Source organism: Cebidichthys violaceus, unplaced genomic scaffold (assembly GCF_023349555.1).
Source record: "Cebidichthys violaceus isolate CVI_PGR_0920_01 unplaced genomic scaffold, fCebVio1.0.p SCAF_6, whole genome shotgun sequence".
NCBI classification, from domain to species: domain Eukaryota; kingdom Metazoa; phylum Chordata; class Actinopteri; order Perciformes; family Stichaeidae; genus Cebidichthys; species Cebidichthys violaceus.
In genome coordinates, this window is record NW_027176816.1 from 5,591,591 (window position 1) to 5,611,860 (window position 20,270).

General features: G+C 39.7%; 1 protein-coding gene across 1 annotated transcript; it reads right to left on the reverse strand.

Annotated features, from left to right (window-relative positions):
- Positions 1-9,180: 9,180 nt before the first annotated feature.
- Positions 9,181-15,392, reverse strand: copz1 (COPI coat complex subunit zeta 1). The gene is made up of 9 exons (XM_068733398.1): positions 15,323-15,392; positions 14,791-14,859; positions 13,395-13,476; positions 13,213-13,304; positions 12,326-12,381; positions 12,124-12,201; positions 11,959-12,010; positions 11,836-11,874; positions 9,181-9,812 (listed from the first exon to the last, which is right to left on the reverse strand). The coding sequence occupies exons 1-9, from the start codon at positions 15,338-15,340 to the stop codon at positions 9,765-9,767; spliced, it is 534 nt and encodes a 177-aa protein (XP_068589499.1). The 5' UTR covers positions 15,341-15,392; the 3' UTR covers positions 9,181-9,764.
- Positions 15,393-20,270: the final 4,878 nt, after the last annotated feature.

The following is a 20,270-nucleotide window of genomic DNA, read 5'->3' on the forward strand; positions in this document are numbered from 1 at the left end:
GCAGATAGTCCTCACTTTCTATTGCTCCTCTCGCTTGTTATAAGAATGAATTAAATGGGACGAGTCTTGGGAGGCAGGTGTGTGGAAAACAAGCAGTGAGGTCAATGCCAACTCCTGCCTCCACATACATTTGTCATCAATACAAAGTTTGGGTCAGAAGGCCGTCATTCTACAATGAGACGGGTAAATATCACATTATGTGCATAATTCTGGTACAAGCCACTTAATCGTCATACACTGTATGAGATGATGGCAATTACAATTTCTATTTCAAACGAGGCTGCAAGTTTTTATCTGCTAACTATTCTAATCTACTTCTCAAAAAAATGATTGTCTGAAATAATGACAACTCTCCAACTGAGTCCCTTTTTTCCTGATCATTCAAAACAAAACCTTTTTGAATTTACAATATGAAGCAAATCCTCACATTTGAGATGGCAACACTTAAATAACACATTTCTCATGAACATTTTCAGTGATTAATTCCCTCTTAAATGCCTCAAATAATCAACTACAACAACACATTGCAATACAGTTTGATCATATTGGTCCTAGTCTGCACCACAAGAGGGAGGTGTATCCCAAATTACTGTCTGTCCACAACCTTCCTTGAGACAGTAACAAACAGATGTTACTTGCATTGTGCAAAGCCAGGTGTTCTGTAATTTTCAGGGACTTTTTTTTTTTGGTCATCGTGAAAGCGGAGATGATCAATACAACTCGTTCATGGGCCAATCACTGATATCATGGCCTGGAGTTGGTTGGGAATATATGAGCTAGATCCAAAGTTACATTCCACTCTTTGGAACTTGCAATTAAATGTTAACTTTAGGTCAAAACAGTCACATGGAGTTTTCAAATCCAATTTTATTACAAAACTTGCAAAAAATATAGACCACAGTCAGCCCTTTAAAAAACTAAGATTTGCTATAGGTGTTGCTAGAATGAAGAATTAAGTCAAACTTGGTAATTAAACAGTTTGAACTGTCTGTGTGGCGACAACACATTCTTTAGTAAAAAGGGAAGAATTTCGAGTACATTGCCCCGTCTTTGTGACTGCGAAGGTATTGCCACATCCGTCTTACGTTAGGCGGATCATACCCTTTAGCACCTTCCTCCTTGCTATTGACCAGTTCCTTAATTAAAGCATTAGGATAGGCAGAATGAGATCAGCATCAAGGCTGCTGGGAGTGTGCGCCTTCCCCCATGGGAGACATCCCCTCCCTCTGCAGCCTGATTTACAGCACCCACAGGCCCCTGGCACTTAACAATGGACCTCTTTAAGTGAGGTAGATGGGGAGGCGACCAGAGAGAGGGAGATAACACTCCATCTTCATACACAAAGTGCTGAAATCATCTAGGTTCGAAATCATCTCGGCGAGACAGACTGATCATGGAGTCAGTCCAGAGTTAAAGTGTAGGAGTGTTGCCTTGTGCTCAGTCTGGCTCACTCCATCAGGGAGGAGAGCTCTGTTTAAGAGTGATAGCCAACTCTCTACAAGCTCACCTCTCCTGTCAGAGGGATAAAAAAAGAAAATAGGCTCTTCAAACAGAAATTCCCCCCAACAACCAGTAAATCTCAGCTGCCTGTGCATACTGTGTTCTGTAAACATGTGGGCGGTTCAGAGGTTTACAAAAACAAGCGCTCAGAAGCAGAAACGTTCTGTCTCCTACAAATGTTTGGATGCCCCCTGATCAAATACACCTCAAGCTCACGGCAAATGATTGAAACCCTCCCAACAATAGCTCCTGCTATCTCCCTCTCCCCGAGGTGTGGGAGAGCCTTTTCATCTCAGCCTTTGATTAATAAAGGAATCGCTGGTTGGTTGAGGGCAGTGATCTGCCCCCCTCCCCTCGACATCCATCATGCCTGTGACAGCCCACCTCTCTGTGTTAATTAGCGTTGATATTTAAGCTGTCTGAGGTGTTCCATGGCCGTCAGCGTGGTGGTGGTGGTGCTGCTCATCATTAAAATTTCAATTCCTCTTTCCGGGTTACTCCCATTTCCCTGGACACCTCAGTGAACACGTCCTTAGACATTCACACAGAGGAACAGGCCGAGCGTTTACTGCAGGTGGCAATCAAGACTCAGCAATAACTGAGAGCACAACGGCAGCTTTTCTTTAAATGAAAAACAGATATGCGAAGAATCCTTAATTAAATGAATCAACTGTGAACATAACCCTGTTGGGGCACTCGCATGCATTTTAATGATAACCCAACTGTGTCAGCATTAATGTAAAAACATCAATTTGACTTATCGCACTTGCACAGTAACTATTTGATATTATATTAAAGAATTTGCCATAAATCTAAAGTTCTCGTCAAACAATGAGCAGTGAAAGTGTAAAGGCATTACTTATTAATGATTACCAAATATTGTAATATTCTCTTATACTGGGGGCTATTATTCAGAAATAAATTATGTATGTAGCTGAATCTTGGTCTGCCTTATAACCAAAAGGCATCCAGTATGAGAACTTTAGCGATTTAAATTAAAGAATAGCCGGGTCAATTGAGGGGCGTCTTAGCAAACGGCAACCATTTCACACTAATCTGAGATGGAAAAAATGGCCTCCAAAGTGTACAAAGTTGGTGTACTCACAGTTTCCAGTATTTCTGTTAGCGTTGCCAAAGTCTAATAAATGTATGGAAATTACTGACGGGACATCAGCCAGCCTCCTGCCTCACAAAACATCTCTGACGGGGAATGTTCGGTCACATCATGTTTCAGACTGTCCCATATTCAGATGTCTGTCACTACTTTTCTAATTAGTGTAACTCAGCAAGATTAATTAGCCTCTGCATATCATTCCCAGTACTACAAGCTATATCACAGAGGAGAAGAGAAGCGAAAGCCATCATCCATTTGACTGGTAACAAGGGAAAAGTAAAGTTTGGCCTACTTGCGTGTTGTGATACATTCAAATCATGAATATTCATACATTCAAGCTAATCTCCAGTCAAGTCAGAACTTGCATCCTGAATCTTCTAAATTAACTTTTCGCATTTTGGCTCAATCGTACGTATGGAATGAAGCGAGAGAGATTTGAGAGTGGCGGTAGTCTGGTTAGGGAGAACGGGGAAGCAGAGGTACAAAACAGGCTGGAATCTTTTGAATATGGATGGAAATAATACATTAATTCCATTTAGTTGCTTCAGTTTCTGTGTGTACACTTATTTGTGATATCTATGGGACAGCAACGTGCAATACTGCACTGGACTGCCAGTCCTCAATTCAAACGATCACTAAAACCTCTGCATCAATTAAAAACTGTTATAATACACAGTACTGACAAAGAGAGGAGCCCCGGAGGCTGCCGAGTGTGAGGGCCACCTGCTCTACCATGTACACCTATACTTAGGGTCTGCAGTATGCAGATTTAATTAATAAGATCAAGTTCAGTTGTGAAGGACCTTGTTGCTGAGATTTATGCAGCCAATCCACATTGCCCTCAACAGGATGGACTTCCTGGCACCCTGCTGACTGAGTAAACCAACAGAGGTGTGTTAAGCCTCGACAGATACATTAACATGCCTTGGCCTTACGCCTCCCTATTAATCTACAGCTTGTTGGGACGCGTTTGGGCCGAGCTGCTTTTCCAGGGAACAACCTACCAGACACAACAAGAGTATTTGGGCTTTAGAGGTGCTGGATGCTCACTGCACTGTGGAAAGACATATTTATCTGGGAAGCCACAACCTTTCCAAAGACCAGAAACACATTTAATAAATATCAGGAGATATGTTAATTAAAACCACCCATTTCTTCTCTAGTATACATTTATCGGAATGCAAATTATTCACCACATCAAAGCTGTAGATTTGATAGAACCCTGACTAACAATGTAATTTTGCCAGTCCAAAAAGAGTTCCAATCATATAAAAATGATACTACAAATAACAGAGCACACATAAAGCATGATTCTACAGAAAAGACCTCAGTGAAATGGTTAACTCTATACAGGTATATTCCTCTCAACCTCTTCAAACACACCGCCAAACAATCCGTCATTCCTCTGAGTTCAGAGGGATCATGTCTCTTAAAGATGAAAAACCTGTTTTCTTTCCCTTACATGGCACACTGTCAGAGGGCATGTGTGTAACCCCAAGTTATCAAGTTCATGAGAAGGTCTCTGATGAAATTATGCAATCTCACTTGACAAGGAAAGTCCAGGGATTTCCTCTCTCTCTCTTTATTTTCCAACAATTTTCCACTTGAGCAGACGACCTCAAGTGTGAAGTGAAAGAGTAAAGAGAGGGATTTGATCTCCAAGGGAAAGGGAGCATGAATTCACTCGGGGTTGATAGACAGGGCAGCGGCAGCCATGCTTTCTACCCTTGGAGGTTTCCATGGGTTAAGGCTGTTAACAGGGCCTCGCTCTCGCTCTTCTTGATCTTGTCAGGATAAGCTGTCAGGCTGATGAAGAGATAGGCCGCAGATAGATGATGGCGTTGCACGAACGCTGGAGCTGCGGTGAGCAGATACAGTAGTCGGACGCCAAAGTGACTTTGGCAGTGTGCCGCTGTTGATCAGCTATGATATATATGTGTGATTTACTCAGTCACTTCTGACCCCAAAGTCAAGCAAAAACCTGCTGAACATTAAAGATGAGGAATGAGAGAAGAGGAAAAAGACAAATGCACATTCCCATGCAGGTAGAAAAAGCTCAAACGAGAAGCAAGATGTGACTGGATGCATGCAGACTTGCACAATCACACACATTTTCCATTCCTCTCTCTTTGCAACACAACTGAATTTATGTCTTTGGCATTAGCAGAATATTTTGTGAGCTATTGAAAGCATTTTGGGGATTGACACAATTTATACCATCACACATTTCCCTCTTCTCCGTCTTTAGTCCCAAGAAGGTTTCTTCTCCTCTCATGACGTCAGGACTATTATACTCCAGCGCACCTCCCTTCAGGGATAAGATTTTACGATTGCAACCTGACACCGTTTCTGTGTCCTATAAGCGACAGAGCTGTAACTCACTTCAAAGGCAGAAGGCATCAAATCACAGTGCACCCATAAATTAACCTGTCAATTCTTGGCCAATGAGAAGGTGGCATTAAATCTCTGCTGTCATGCTGGCGGCCAATGGAAAGACGATGGCAGTAAATCTGTCAAGGCCGCGTCTGTTAACGGTGTTGTGGTGTGGTTGGGGAATCCACGGGGAGGGAGGGGAGAAAGTGAGAAAGAGTAGATGACAGAGGAAGGAGGGAACAAATGGAGGGTTCAGAGCTATGCAACAGAAAAATGCTTTTCTTTACATTCTTCGGTTCGGCTCCAAAACTACATACACACATGCAGTAGTAAAACAGTGAAGCGTTTACAGAGGATTTTTTTCCCAGCAAAACAAGACCAAACGTGGCCATAAAGAAAAAAGCAGAAACAGACAACATGTTTTCCTAATGGATGCAGTGGGAGTTGAATAACCAGGAGAAACACTCATAAAGCTTTACGGCCAACATGGCTGTGTCTAGTGTGGACTGTGTACAGTGAAGATGACGAATGGCTCTCCTTTGCAACCTTTTGAGACCAAAACCTGGTGTTGACTGTTTGATAACATCAGTAATCTAGTAACCTCTGACTGTTATGCACCCCCAATAACAGCGACAGGCGCCTGGCTACACGCTGCCCTATGGACTACAGGGAGGGACCAGTCGAGCACATCCAGAAACCAGATGTGCCCCAGTTGTGCAGCTTCAGAGGATGATGGAGTTGCCCCTACGGCAAAGCAACCCTGAGCAACTACACTTTGGCCATCGAACCACAAAGAAACACAACATGGTACTGCTGCATCTAACCTCTACCACCTTTGACCACACGGTATTTTCACATCCACTATCACTCTTCTAAAGCATGCGTTCAGTAAAGAGTAATGCACTGCACTGGCACAAGAGAACTGTGGGGGGAAACAGCAGAGGGAAAACACATCAGGTAGAATATTTCCTCGATTAACAATGCCCTTGGTGGTGCGCTTTCATTATCCTATCAAAGTTGAACATTTTCATGTAATAAATCTTACAGGTATCATAAAATAACTGGTCGTGCAAAGGCAATGCTACTCCAAACCAAAGGAAAAAAGCATTCCCTTAACAAAGCCCACAATTTTTTTTTCACCAACCTGTAACGACATCCAATAAACCAGCCACATTTGTGGTGACATTTTTATCTTACATCAACCACAAAAAAACTAAACATTAGCATCAGAATTTACAGTCATCTTATGTCATTACTATGAATACTTTTTTTCTTCGGAAACATAAACAGCGTGTTGAGTTATTGCGAAGGCAGGCAGGAGTGCAATGGTGGAGGTGTTGTTTTTGGCTGGCTTTTCCTGTAGTGGCCATGATTCTCTGTTCTATGAGAATCCATAAACAGACCCAGAGAGGGCAACTGGAGCCATAAACCACGTCAGACTGCTGAGATGCTGCTGAGGCAAAGGGAGCAGGACTGGGCCATACCTCCTCTCTGCATGCACACACACACACACATACACACACACAACTATATGCGTTTCGAGCAGCCTTTAATCATTATAAACATTGCAAAAGTATATAATGATTCTGCGGATATGAGGGTGGTTGACTTTATTTAGAAAAATGAGAAAATGCAGCTCAACAATAAACTACGAGCGGTCTGATCTCATGTCGTTTCTCCTGACATTATGTTAATATCATTATGTTAAATCTACGCATTATCTACTAGATGGAAATGTGAAAGCAGTAGAAGTAAAATGGCCTTGTTAATTTTAATACACTGGGTCATTAAACATCATGTGGGTCTTGGCCTCTGTCCTGCTCGGACAATATAATGACACTTCCTTTAATATGTTTACTGTGCTGCATCCAACATGCTGTCATTGGTTGTCCCCAGTGTTGTTTCTCTTTAGCAGGGCAAGCCATTGGATGGGTGCTCAGGCCCATTGACTATGACATAAAGACTCTGTAAGCTTACTGATGATGATAATTTATTGACTCTAATTCACACAACCCACTCACACACATACACACAAGAGAAAGAGAGCGACTCTTTCACTGTATGCATCGATCAATTACAAGGCTCTAGCCCACACGTCTCTGACAATTTTACTGCATGTTATGTACAGCATGTCAAGCCATGGCGTTTCAAACGGTTATACTCGTGCCTGTATAATTAATATAAATTACCTCGCTGTTTTTTTTTATGATGGTGCAACTGTAATTAGCGGATGAAAGCAAGTCACTGCGCCCCTGACGTTGCTGCAGGCCTATCTAGATGAAAAGTGAGGGTCTGGACAGGCACCTTGGGTGGGATCTGCTTTAACCCTCTCCCTTTCCCACCGGGCCCTCGCTGGGATCTCATCTAATCACATTTATTGCCGTCTGCTTCTGCTAACCTCGTCCTCTTTAACCTTCATGTTTCCCTCTCCCTCGCTGTAACCACACACTGAGACAGAAGCTCCTCATTATACCAGCAAACTAGTGCGATAACAGTAAACTGGTGCGATAATGGAGTCCATTTATAATGATTACCATTCCCTTTCTTGCTGCTCTCTCTCTCCAGTAAAACCCTTTGAAAGTAGCATCAACATGGCCTCCATCCATGCTATCTCTGCAGCAATAAAGAGACACAGATTCAGGGGCTGAATCAAACTGAAGCAAAGCCAAGACAATAGGTCCACAGGTCAGAGTCAATAACAGTTTCATTGACTACACTCCTCTCTGTTATGTGAAAACAACCCACATGCATGCATCCAGGCGCGAACACACACATTCTGTTGCCTTTTTGGTATCAGCTGTTGTCTGCCAGCAGTTAACTGGCATTGATATACAACATGCAGAGAGCTGTTCATCAGGTATTCCATGTGCAGTATGAGCTGAATAACTGAAATCAAGTAAGCCATCTGCCCCAGAATAACTACAATGTAATTTCCTTATACACATTTAAAAGCAGCTCCACAAACCCTACAGAATGTCCAGATTAAACTGCAGTATTTCTGTGCCTCAAAATACCTGGACTGTTTTCCTTTGGGCTATTTTTCTGTACTACAATTTTGGGGTAATTTTTGTGTGGTGCAATAATCGCAAGATTTAACTGATTATTTGGAAGAGGTGTGATTCCCCGTCTGGCAGACACAAGGGTGAAATGCTCCGATTTACATTCCGCATACTGAAATTCCCACTTTGTGTGATCTTTTCCACAAACTGCTCTAGGCCAAACACATCGCTACATCAAGAGCATTCATTTCATCGGCTTCTCACTTTGATGCCTTGGCCAAATGACTCATTTAGGTATAGAGAGAAAGAAACAAGGCAAACTTGTTATTTATGCAAGCTTTTAAAAAGGCTACAAACAGTAGCTAAAATGATCTTTTACTCAGTCCAACAGACATGTCACCGCATGCCTAGTGCAGTAGATGGTGGTGTCCGATTGTACAGACAAGGAAGGAAAGAGACATGATCTGTAAAATCGACTTAATGTGGTTCAAATTAAGCATGGTTGGATCTGTTGGTTGCACACCCAACACAAATCTCTCCCAGAAAAAAAAAATATCTTCAAGTGTTCATCATGAGAGCATATGTAGCTACCTGACTGGAAGAATGCAGATAGATAATTTCTACTCCTGTCATATGCATCAGGTACCAACATGATGTAGTGCCCTTTCTCACATCCATTTCTCTCTGTAGTGTACAATTCATTTGCATTACAATGAGAGTACGGGGTTAGTGTTTGAAGGTGGGTGTGCATACATCAAAGCACACAATTCATGTGGCTCTCTACAGAGCGGAAATTAATCAAGTATGACTCCATAAAACTTATCTGCATGTCACAGCAACATAGTACAGTGTAAGCTCCCGATCACAGCGGCATGAATGAGTCTCCTCCCCTCTCTGCCTTCTTGTCTACAGTACTTATGTACCTCGGCCTCGCAGTTTGCTGCAGACGCCAGGAGATGGAGCACTTGCTCAAGCGTCTCTGGCTCTTGCTGAGATCCTAAAGAACAAAGGGCGCACAGCATGGCAGCTCTGAAGAAAACAACTCTGAAAATCCTGCTACATTTACAGATATAAAAAGTACGACAAATGCTTTTAAAGTCTAGAGTTCACGTCAATAACGCATTCCTAAAATGAATGGCATGGAATGTTTGTTACACAGCAGGTAGTGTTGGACATATAACAGCTCTTCACATATTGGTGTCAACAAATATTTATTGTCAGTATCTGATAAATGGAAGATCCCCGGACAACATGTATTCACAACATACCTTTGAGATTGTTGGTATGACTACAGTACAAGTTGTTGTACACCTTTTTTTAAATCACAATAATCATGTAAATCATATAGTGCCTCAATACTTTGTACAGTAAGATGACAGTGCTGTCAAATGGGATAATATTGTTCAAGGATACACGTGGAATGTTGCGACAGGCTATGATGAGGTTTAGATACGAGACAGACTCACTGGTTTAATTAACACCTGGATGCCTTAATGGAAAAACAAACTAAGAAAACAGGCAGTACTGGAATGTACACCACATCTTATCCTCATGTTGATTAGGTCATACAAATGCAAGTCCGTGCAAAAAATAAAGAAAAAGATTGGAAAATGAAACTTTGTCGAGCAGTAATCCTGGGAGTGTGACTGGATCAGCCAGTGGTACTCCTCACAGCTTCAATTGAAGGAGTGGAAATCAGAGGAATAGGAGTATGCGGATCAGAGCCACACAGACTGGGCTCGACAGCGGCTCACTGGTGGACTGGTGCAGCGGGGACTTTATCGGAGAAGCGACCACTTGATCTGTTCTTTGGCAGACTGGAGAACCTGTGGATGAAAACTAGGGTTTGACCAAGCAGATCACTCAAATGACAAAACTTTAGCAGCGGGAGGGGCTGCGTAAGAGCAGAGCACCGCTCACATGCACTAACAGACATGCCCAGCCAGCCCGGCTTTATCAACAAAGCACGGAGGAACTCAGATTACAACACACAAAGATATTGACTTCATGCTCTGCTCAGGTGGACATTACTCCACCATATCTGTACATAGAAAACATTTGTTTGCTGCTATATAAATGCTCTGAATCCTGTGCATAGAACCTCTTAATGTCCTGGCCAGTATAAGAATGGCTACAGTCGGAGATAAACCTTTAAGGAAAAAACTATCAAATAAAACTAAATGAGAAACAAGTGGCATCTTATTAAGGAGGTTAATGAGAACAATGGTAAAAAGAAAATGTATATTATTGTTAAAAAAAACGATAAAAAAAGGGTAAACGAGTAATGTAAATGCAAGATCTAATTAATCATCTTAATTCGCTGAGTGAAAGGAGAATCATAACCATAAAGTATGGGGATTGTGAACAGCCATTAATCATGGATGAGGGATGGTGGTAGCCAGTCTCAGGCCTCTTAAATGACAACATTAATCAAGAGGAGCTCTCACAGACACGACTCATGTAAGAACTAAAAGATAGGAACCACTGGTGGCTACACCAACACCTTTACAATGAATAACTTTTAGTCACGTACAAGGTTGTGCATAGACGATAATGCAATGTATGCAAGGGCCTAATTTACTGGGACACACGGACACACGGACACACGGACACACGGACACACACACACACACACACACACACACACACACTACAGGAGATGGAGGACATAAGAAAAAATATTGCAAGTGATTTTTTTTATATCAAGTCGTAAGTTAAGACGTTATGTTACAAATATTTATTGTGTAATCATGCTGGAAAATCAATATCAATTTGAAAACATCTTAAAACACTGGCATGGTTGAAATGCGGTGTTATTTTTTACATATTTGAAAAGAGCAGAATCAGACCACCACTGTGCTTCTTCACTCAACACATTGTTGAAAGAGTTTCTATTTTCTGGAAGTCATATATTATGTCTGTAGCTCAGTAGGAGCAGCTGCCCAAGTAGGTGATAAGTAAGGAGCAAAGACAGCATGTATGAAGTGGAGAGGTGACTAAATTAGAAAGAATAATTACATTAATAATGTTACTGAATCAGAGGCCGTGGTGAAGATGGATGACAACTTTAAAAAATCTCAATAAATGCATTTTATTTGTCTCGTGTAAGGTAAAGTGTATTTTTTAATTTTAAACATTGTTGTTTACAATGTTTATTTTTCCTTTCCGATCACGGCCTAGAAAAACAAACGTCAAAAGTCTCGGCCACTATTGTGCCATGTGTGACTTGAATGAATTATTTTTTCCTCTTTTGTATCCATTATATATATATAACTATACATTCATGCAGCATGACGGTGCGTTACAGTGTTGAGGTAATGACTTCAGAGAGACCAGGCGTACCAAAAGTAGGAAGAAATGTCTTCGACCTCAAAAGGGTTTAAAAACAAACATGAAGTGTCTTTAACAGGAGTCAGGCACGAGCCTCCAGAACAGATTTGTATTTAAAAGTTTGCCAAAATCCAAGCAATAGGTGAAAAATTAAATGCTATAAAGGAGGTCTCCAGAGGGGTTTTATTCTGCACTTTTTCGCCTGTGGGCTGCTGCAACATATTGATCCATTTGATCACTTTTTGCTGTGTTTTTCTTAATAAAAGATTTTTGATTCGGCCATCCATCGTGAAAAGGACAAATCATGTCAAAAGTAGGAAAAAAATATGGTTGTGTTTTGTTCCGCCCCTGAAAATATGACAGCTTAGACTTGCGTGACAAAGTAGGAGTAGAGGAGAATGACGCTATAACAATGCCCTTGTAGTCATAGGTTCTGAATTAATGAGCTTTAACAGTCAATAAACTAATGGAGCTTTAAAACTTTATGGCAGAGAGAGATGCAAGGATTGTTTTTCTCACCTGGGTGACTGTCTGCTCCGTCAAAGGCACATCATCCCCCTACAGGAACAATTATGTTACGTTTAAGACGGACATAAACAACATCAAACTCTGTTGAATATTTCTGAGAGGAGAGGAGCTTACTCTGAGAGCCACACGGTGCACAACCTGTTGTGGGTCACTCTCCAGGATCACCCTGCAGTAGGCAGCAAAGACACAGACCAACAAGTATTAATCCCAGAGAACAACATGCTGTACTAACATCGGGCTCCTTTTTAACAAGACTTAAACACATTTCAAGCTGCTTACCCTCCATCTACAATTTCATCCACAGCCAGGAAGAGCCCCTCCATATTCTCCAACAAAGCCCTTCTCTCTACATTCTTTCTACAGAAAAAAAACAACAAAAAAACATACATGTCAAGCTTAACTTTCTAGACATCAGAAAAAGATTTGCACAAAAAAAGTTTTGTTGAAGTTTTGCAGAAAAATAACAGCTGTCAAAACATACCTCAACATCTGACTGAGCGAATCAAAAAGGCAGTTTAGAACAGCCATAAGCATTAGCTGTAGAGGATAAAGGAATATATTAGATTCTGTTCATGTCTAATGAGCCCACATCGTTATTCCATCATCTGGAGAAAATCATTCAGGAAATAACATGTGTGGAATCACTTGTTATGGTTTCTACAATATTTCTTTGGACCTCGAGGCACATCATCTTCTACCCAAGACAAACTTGTATCCGTCTGTGCAGACTCTTAACTATTGTAGTTGTAAATAAAAGACACATCAAGAGTATAAATAACACCCGATTTCATAATGGATGAAGTTAATTTTATTATTTGTAAAACATAGAAGAAATATCTCTTTAAAACCCAAATATAGACAGATGAGTTCACATTGACACACATCATTTAGTTTCTATAGCAACATGTACTGTATACCACAATATTGGTTTCCCAAATAATCCCCAAAATTCTGAGCCTTGAGGAAACACTTGAATAGCACGAAAGACAATATATTTGCCAGTTAAGTCAAACCATCTCTGATCAATTTAATTGGGTGATTATGTTGTTGAGAATATGTTCATGAAAATAATCTGTATGATCGGTCGATTATTTATTTATGATACGAACATTCATCTATTGTCTACATAAATCAATGTCATGCTGAATTGGAGAAAACAAAACAAAAAAATAAATAAACACACATGTAGAAGTACAAGTAACAGTACTTCAATTTAAAACAGGTGCAAATGCATCAACACAATAGATTTTGACACCAAACTGCTGTTGATGAAAAGTTTAAATAAATTAAATGACTAAAAAAAATGTACTGTCCAAAATTCTTAACTCTTAATAATGGTTCATTATAAAATCCTAAAATTAGCCTTACCTCATTTTCATGGGAACTTCCAATCACATAAAAGAAGAGGTCTATGTTGCTCTTGTAGACGACAGTGAGGCCTTCCAGTAACGCTATCTCACCTACGGACACACAAAGCAACCAAAGCGTGTTATGAGACGTACTGAGGCAGGAACACGTCTTTAATCTTTAATGGAGTCAAGATATCTTACTGTCCGTCCTGTGTGTTTTGTTGAATATGTTCTTCTCAAACGCCTTCTGCTCTTTGACTGTTGGGTACGTATCATCATAATACTGTAGACGTTAAAGTGAAGACGTTATTATATGTTTCCATGTAAACCTATAACCCAAGGTCCAATTTAATTTGTTTGAATTTTGATTAATAGAATAAGGCTGGTGATATTTAATATTGTCTTATTGTCAACAAATCCAATAAAAAGACCAAAACCAACAGCGCATTAGTCAATCTCTAAATACTTTCCAACTTCCACCATCGGTCTGCGACATTGTGCAACTAAATCTATAACAAACAAACAAAGTAAAAAATGTCCTAAATGCTCACGGTAATGAAACAACATATCACCTAATGCAACAGTGTGGATCGTGATGTGTGTAAAGTAGTTTTGAATTTAAACTGAGGTCAATGGCACAGAGGAATGAGCTGCATTACTTTAAAGTTGGCTACATTTGTTATCGGTTGCAAGTTCAGACATAGGGTTGTAAAATTACGGGAATAGTTAAGGTGGAAACTTTCCAGGTGAATAAACAGAATGTAACAGGAATAAAATGGAAATATTTGGGTTATTTTCTCAGGCTGTATTTACCATGCGTAGATAGAAACAACCCTTTTACCAAATAACCAGCAGACATAATCTATTAACTTGTCAAATAAATCCATACACTTGTTCAATACATACAAGTGAAAAATGCCAAGTGGTGAGTCAGCGAGCTAGTAAGTTAACTAATGGGGTACTTTGAAATTTTGTGCTGACATTAAATTGTTTTACAATCAAGAATGAATGGAAATAAGTTAGTCAAAAGTGTGATGGGAAAATGCGCTGCGCATGCAGAGGAATGTAATTGTTCTGAGTTTATTTTTTATTTTTTTTATAATTTATTGGGATGCCGGCAAATTATCTACATGTGATGGAAAAGCTTGCTGCTGAATTCCCTACATAGTTACACTTCAATTAAATGGTGATACTTTTTAACCAAAACACACCATAAGCCAAGTATGCATAAAAAGCTATTGCTTTTTATGTGTATTTTCCCACCAACTAAGTTACCTAGTAAATAGGCCCCTTTACACACACATAAAATATACGGTATATACAAATATTTAAAAGAGCATAGAACAGAATAAAATAAAATAAAACAAGATATATAGTTACTTTATTTTGGTTTAGTGAGAATGAGGGTAGTGCAAAAGGTAATATGATAATGTAGAAAACCAGTGCTGGTTTTAGTGTTGATGGGATTTGTTGATAAGAACAATGTAAAGTATCACCAGAAGGATCCTTTAAAGCAGTTGGCCCAGGACCAAGACGGTCTGCTAGGAAAAGTTTAACTAGTAATGGTAACGTCGTTGTACAATTGTCTCAATCGTACCTTGGCATATAGCCTGTCTCCATCGTTGTCCAGAATCAGAACAGCTTTCACAGTGTACAAGGATGGTTCCTGTTAAGATAGAAGGCGTTAAGCACCGACTCAATGTACACGAGTATCATTTAACAAACATATGTCGAAGTCAACAATCGAAACATGAACTGCTAACGTAACATGAAATTTTGGCAGGACGCCGGTGAATGCGCTAACAAAGGATGAATGAAAACGCAATCCGCTCAGAGTCACCAATACAATACAACTAGTAATAATGACTGCTCGTTCGCGATGTCATAAGACATGACACTTCCACATCACCAACAAACACACAACGGTACACACGAAGCTAACGTCTCTGAGGCCAAGTTAGCTGGTTAGCCAACACACCGTTTACTTTCGTTAGCTCCCTGTCGAGTTAACTCCACAACTAGATTATTAAGTTTCGAGAAACAACCACATATGTTAATGCGAAGAAGTTATAGTTAAAAGCTTGAATGACACATATACTGTGGCATATGTATTCATGCGCTAACATTACCAGTATTGGAGAATCCATCTTCTTTCTTGATAGCAAACTAACTAGCAGACTGCGGCTGCGCAGCGGCCACGTCATGCGTAACGTAAATAAGGCTCTTTCCCATTGGCTGATACAGAGCCATGCGTATATGCGGACTAGGGCAAAGAGCTACTACACCACGCGGAGCCAGGAAATACAATAAATTAAATATATGCCATTCAGCCTCACCAGCGTCTGTAACACATTTGTCCCATCAGTGGGGAAAGTTGCAACTTGGTAATGTCATGTCTCGCCAGTAAAGTCAAACATTGTATGTTGTCCTCCACTTACTTTATCTCTGTGTTTTTCTGTCTTCTGCTAGTCTACTGTAAATTAACATTACAGTTATCCCCCTAACCCTGTTCCTTCTATTGTGAAAGTAAAACATAAAGGTTATTTGTTCTGTAAATCCCAGATGTAGATCCCCAGCAATGGTGCCTATATAAACTCTATTCTACATATTCTAATGAACTACAGTAGGCCATTGAGGTTAATGTCAGAGTTCAAACCTCTACAGTGGGCACTGTAGTTAAACTAATTCATTATCATTATTGACTGAAAACTTTTTTCCATAGGGCTGCATGGTAACAACCAAAAAACAATCCTCTCATTTACAAGCCTTGCTAGCTTGCTTTTTACTCATCAACATCTTTTTTCAGGATCCTCCTACATTTAACCAACCCCAATTATCTTCGTTGCCACTTCTGGGAAGCATCTGGAAATACAGGCTGATGGGGATTTCCCTGTATCTCACTCCATGAATTACATCACTGTTCGGCCTTACTGTAAGATATTTTTGGACTTGAGTTTGAAATAATACGGGAATTTGTAAGCCTACAGTTTTGAAAGCAAGTGGTGCACAGCTATTATTTAACTGCAAACAGTGTATGGTGAAAAGCTACAAACTATGCTGAGATGCATTCATAACATGACCACTGCGGACAACCATGAAATGTTGCAATACTGCACTATGTTTACACGATTCAGCCACTAAGATTTCAAAACTTACCCGACCGGAGAGGAAACAGTATGCTGCCTTGAACTTGCTCACACTTAGACTATAGGTTAAAATATTCTTAGATGCCATTGTCATGCCATCTAATTTTAAACATCATACACATTCATACCTATATTTGTTTGAAAATCATCACTGTTATGATTATGCTGGGAGAGTTGGTGATGGTGATGAATGAAAGTTGAATGATGAATCAACATTTGTGATAAATTAACATGCAAAATGACTGGCCTACTTCTAATGGTGCTGGCTTGAAAATGGAATTGCACTAACTTTAAATCGGTTGTGTGCACTTCATAGTTGAAGGACCTCGAAGACTAAAGCATGAATGAAGCATAAATCTTCAAAGCATGAGGTGAGGAAACTGTTCAAGTGACTAATAATGTAGGCTAAAGTTCAGCAAATATTAACCATCTATTACTGGATCTGTCGAATGCTCACGAAGATTAAAAAATAGAAATGAATAACAGCAATAGATAGAGAAATGAAGTAATGTGCTGCTCCCCTCTTCTCAGCTTTATGCCAGCAACCACAGCAGTTAGCAGTTCCCTTCCGAAGAACCAAGTGTTACTTTTATCAGCATTAAGCAGAGCTTCCGCCAACCAACATCCTCCTTTCCTTACCTTCCCTCTTTTTGTCTGTATTACCCACCAGACTTGACATTCATTAAACACATTGCCTTATCGCATGTATGCAATGACCTACTGTATATATATATACACATGCACACAAACAATTACATTTTCTTATTCTAATTTTATTTTCCAACATCAGTAATATATAATGGAAATGGATTAATACGTAAGGATGAAAATAATCATACAATAATTTAGAAATACAGTACTGTTGTTACAAAACATTATCTTAATCTAAACATCTTGAGATAAGCGCACATCTTATTGAGACATTCAGAAGAATGATGTAGCATCTTCAGGTTCCTCATTTGGTTTCAGGTGGCGATAACTATCATGACAGACGTTTTAAGAAACAACAATGGAAAAGTTATCTCTGATTCCCATCAACATCTACAGTTGCTCTGATGAATGTGTCCAATAAATCATTTTGCATTCTGCTCATTTGAAAAAGATCAGAAATGTGCAAATTTAAATAAACATCTCAATATTGTCCACAATAGAATTAGGAAAGTATCTGAAATTGGATATTAGCATTTACATACTAAGTGGACTGCATTCAAAAACCCTTTCCAGTTGACTACCACAATAAACAATTGCACATATTACCATTTTTATGCCTTTTATTATTTTCAGTGTTGTTTTTATTGAGATAGAATATTAACAATAGAAAAAAAGTATATTGTAATTATTTTTTACACTTCAGATATTTTATCAGTAAGTAAAGAAATAATACTCCATCTGCCCTCTCTTTTTTTTCCTTTCCCAGAAGCTGACTCCAAAAATATTCCCTCTTTGATACCACAACCCAAGGCACACATTCATTTTGTTTAGTAGTGAGGTGGTTTTCCAGTTTATGTCTATTACAGCCTTTTGAATGTTTAAACAAAACCAAAGATGCCACATTTCTTCATCTTTAATGAACAAATAAGATGCTACGGAAACTGCAGGACACATAGCGGATACAGCAAACGGACAAACATATTTAACCCTTATTCTCTCATTTAATTTAACACACCCTAGTATAAAACTCAGTGGTCATTAAGCGAATTTAAGCCTAAGTGAGTCAACCGTGGGCAGTTCCCAGCCAACATGTCCGGTCTATTTTTGATGTAGAGTTGTTCGTAGCATCGAGGTGCACAGCAAAGAAAAGGCTGACAGCCCTGAGAGGTTCACGCAAGCTGGAAAGCAGAGATGTTAAAGACTAATTGAAGCAAACAAACACAAACAGGGAAAGTAGGCGTAGACCTGGGAACTGTGTCCAGATTCTAAACCATTGTGGTCGCAGTAATAACAGGGTGCTCTTTGGCATGCTGTGGCAGTGGTTGAGGCAGGGGCTGGGTGCTAGGAACTTGGGTTGGGAAGTCCCTTCTTTGATTCCTGGTAGACATTCACCTTTCTTGACTCCGTCAGCCACCTACTTTTTCCATCTTAGAACAATGACAAAGAAAACATGGAGATTTATGTCTCTGTGGGATGTGATATTGTATTGGGTCAGACAAAACCCTCCATGTTTTCATGGTTTTGAAATATATACGGTGCCTTACTGAAACTCCATTTTTGTTATCACAAGCTCTAAAATGTACATTTATTTAACAATAAAAAAGTAAAGTTTCAGGTCAGTATTCAGAGCAAACATTCTCATCATGTATTTGTCCCCACACTCTTTGTGTTCCTGTATAACACAAATCCCAAAGTTTACTTCAATTATCACTGTAAGGGTCTGAAAAGACCTTAAGATCAGCTTTTTCTTTTTAATGTCAAGAATGCTTCTGTGAATCACAAAGATCATAAGAGTGTTTATGAACCCACGATAAAAACTATTGAACCTGTACGTTTTCCTGTATTATTATTTAATACATTTAAACATATCACCTGTGTTATTAGTGAAGAGGGTGAACCCTTTCAATTAACTAATTTGTACGAATAGTTAATTGATTTGATTGAAGTTGTGTATGTAAGTTTATTGGAGATTTGTTTAGACTCTTAAGTTATTTTGTTTTCTGTTTATCAGTGTAAAAAAGTTATTCACTAACTGCTATTCAAGGAAGAAAGTGATTGCGACATCTGTTTTCAGCTTTGCATTTCTGAGTAAAAGAAATGATATGCAGTCGGATTCTTATTAACATAAACTGCTTGCATTTGCTGCACACTGCAGTTGTTTTATGTGCAAATGACGGACGGGGGATCCCTTGTATGCAAGTAATTCTCCAAACATGCATTTGCATCCGCTTGTTTTACAAAGACAAATATATACTTTGCAAGGCTGTAGCGTATGTTGTAGTCACGCAGTCAGACAGAATTATAGGACGCATAATTCAGTGTGTCCATTAGGTGATTTAATCAACAAATGATTTTTAAAAATGAAATCTATCCACTATGTTGTGTGTATTACACACAGCAGGGGGTATTTTACAAAGCATGGAATGTCTTGAATATTTTATGTGATGCCGAATAGTTCCAAAATCCTTATTGTCGCTGTGAGACAGGCTGCTATCTATCACTGTGCATAAAGAGAAATTGCTCTATGTAGCAATAACTATGTAACATCTCTACTGTCAGTAATTGTGTGAAAGCTGTTGCACAATAGTCTTTGTGAGTTCACTGCTCACAGTGCTTCAGATCTGGGCAATGAGGGGATTTTTTCGTGAGGGATTTTAATAGTCACTTGCTATGTAAGACACGCTCCCCTCCATTCTCCCCCTGCTCCTCTCTCTCCCTTGGCGGTTGCTCTGCCAGATAGAGGAACAATGTAGTCTTTCTTACCTGTCGGAGGGTGTACATTCCATCTCTGCTAAACTAAGTCTCAATCCTGCCTCCAACCCACTCCTGCTTGAACAGGGCCCTCACTGCAATGCCAGCTCCAGGTGCTCCACATCACACTCCTCATACCTTTCGTTTTGGAGGATTTGAAAGGACAAAGTTCTTGTACGGTTTGGCCCGGACAGAGACAACCATCCGGCTACTTTTCAATCACTTTCAGTTTTTTTAATCTGACTGTTTAATATGTATAGTCATTACATAATTTAAATCAAAATTGCATACAATTTTTTTTTATTGTTTTTTTGTAAACATCGGCCTACCTCAGTGTCGACTGACAATGATTGTCGTGGTGTATGTCAGACTGTTGGTTTGTGGTTTGTCATGTGGGCAAAAGGGAAATTTGGAGGTTGGGGTGCAAGTGTGCTATTAAGGATACAAGAGTACAAAAAAAATGTGGTGTGGGTGCTTTACAGGAAGATTGCGTTTGTCTGCACAGAGCCATCCCATTTATGCCGGTGGC

Coding starts and splice junctions, on each gene's coding strand:
- copz1 (XM_068733398.1), bottom strand. Junction 12,382..13,212: donor GAAGTTCCCATGAAAATGAG/GTAAGGCTAATT, acceptor TATCCTCTACAG/CTAATGCTTATGGCTGTTCT. Junction 12,011..12,123: donor GATGAAATTGTAGATGGAGG/GTAAGCAGCTTG, acceptor TGCCTACTGCAG/GGTGATCCTGGAGAGTGACC.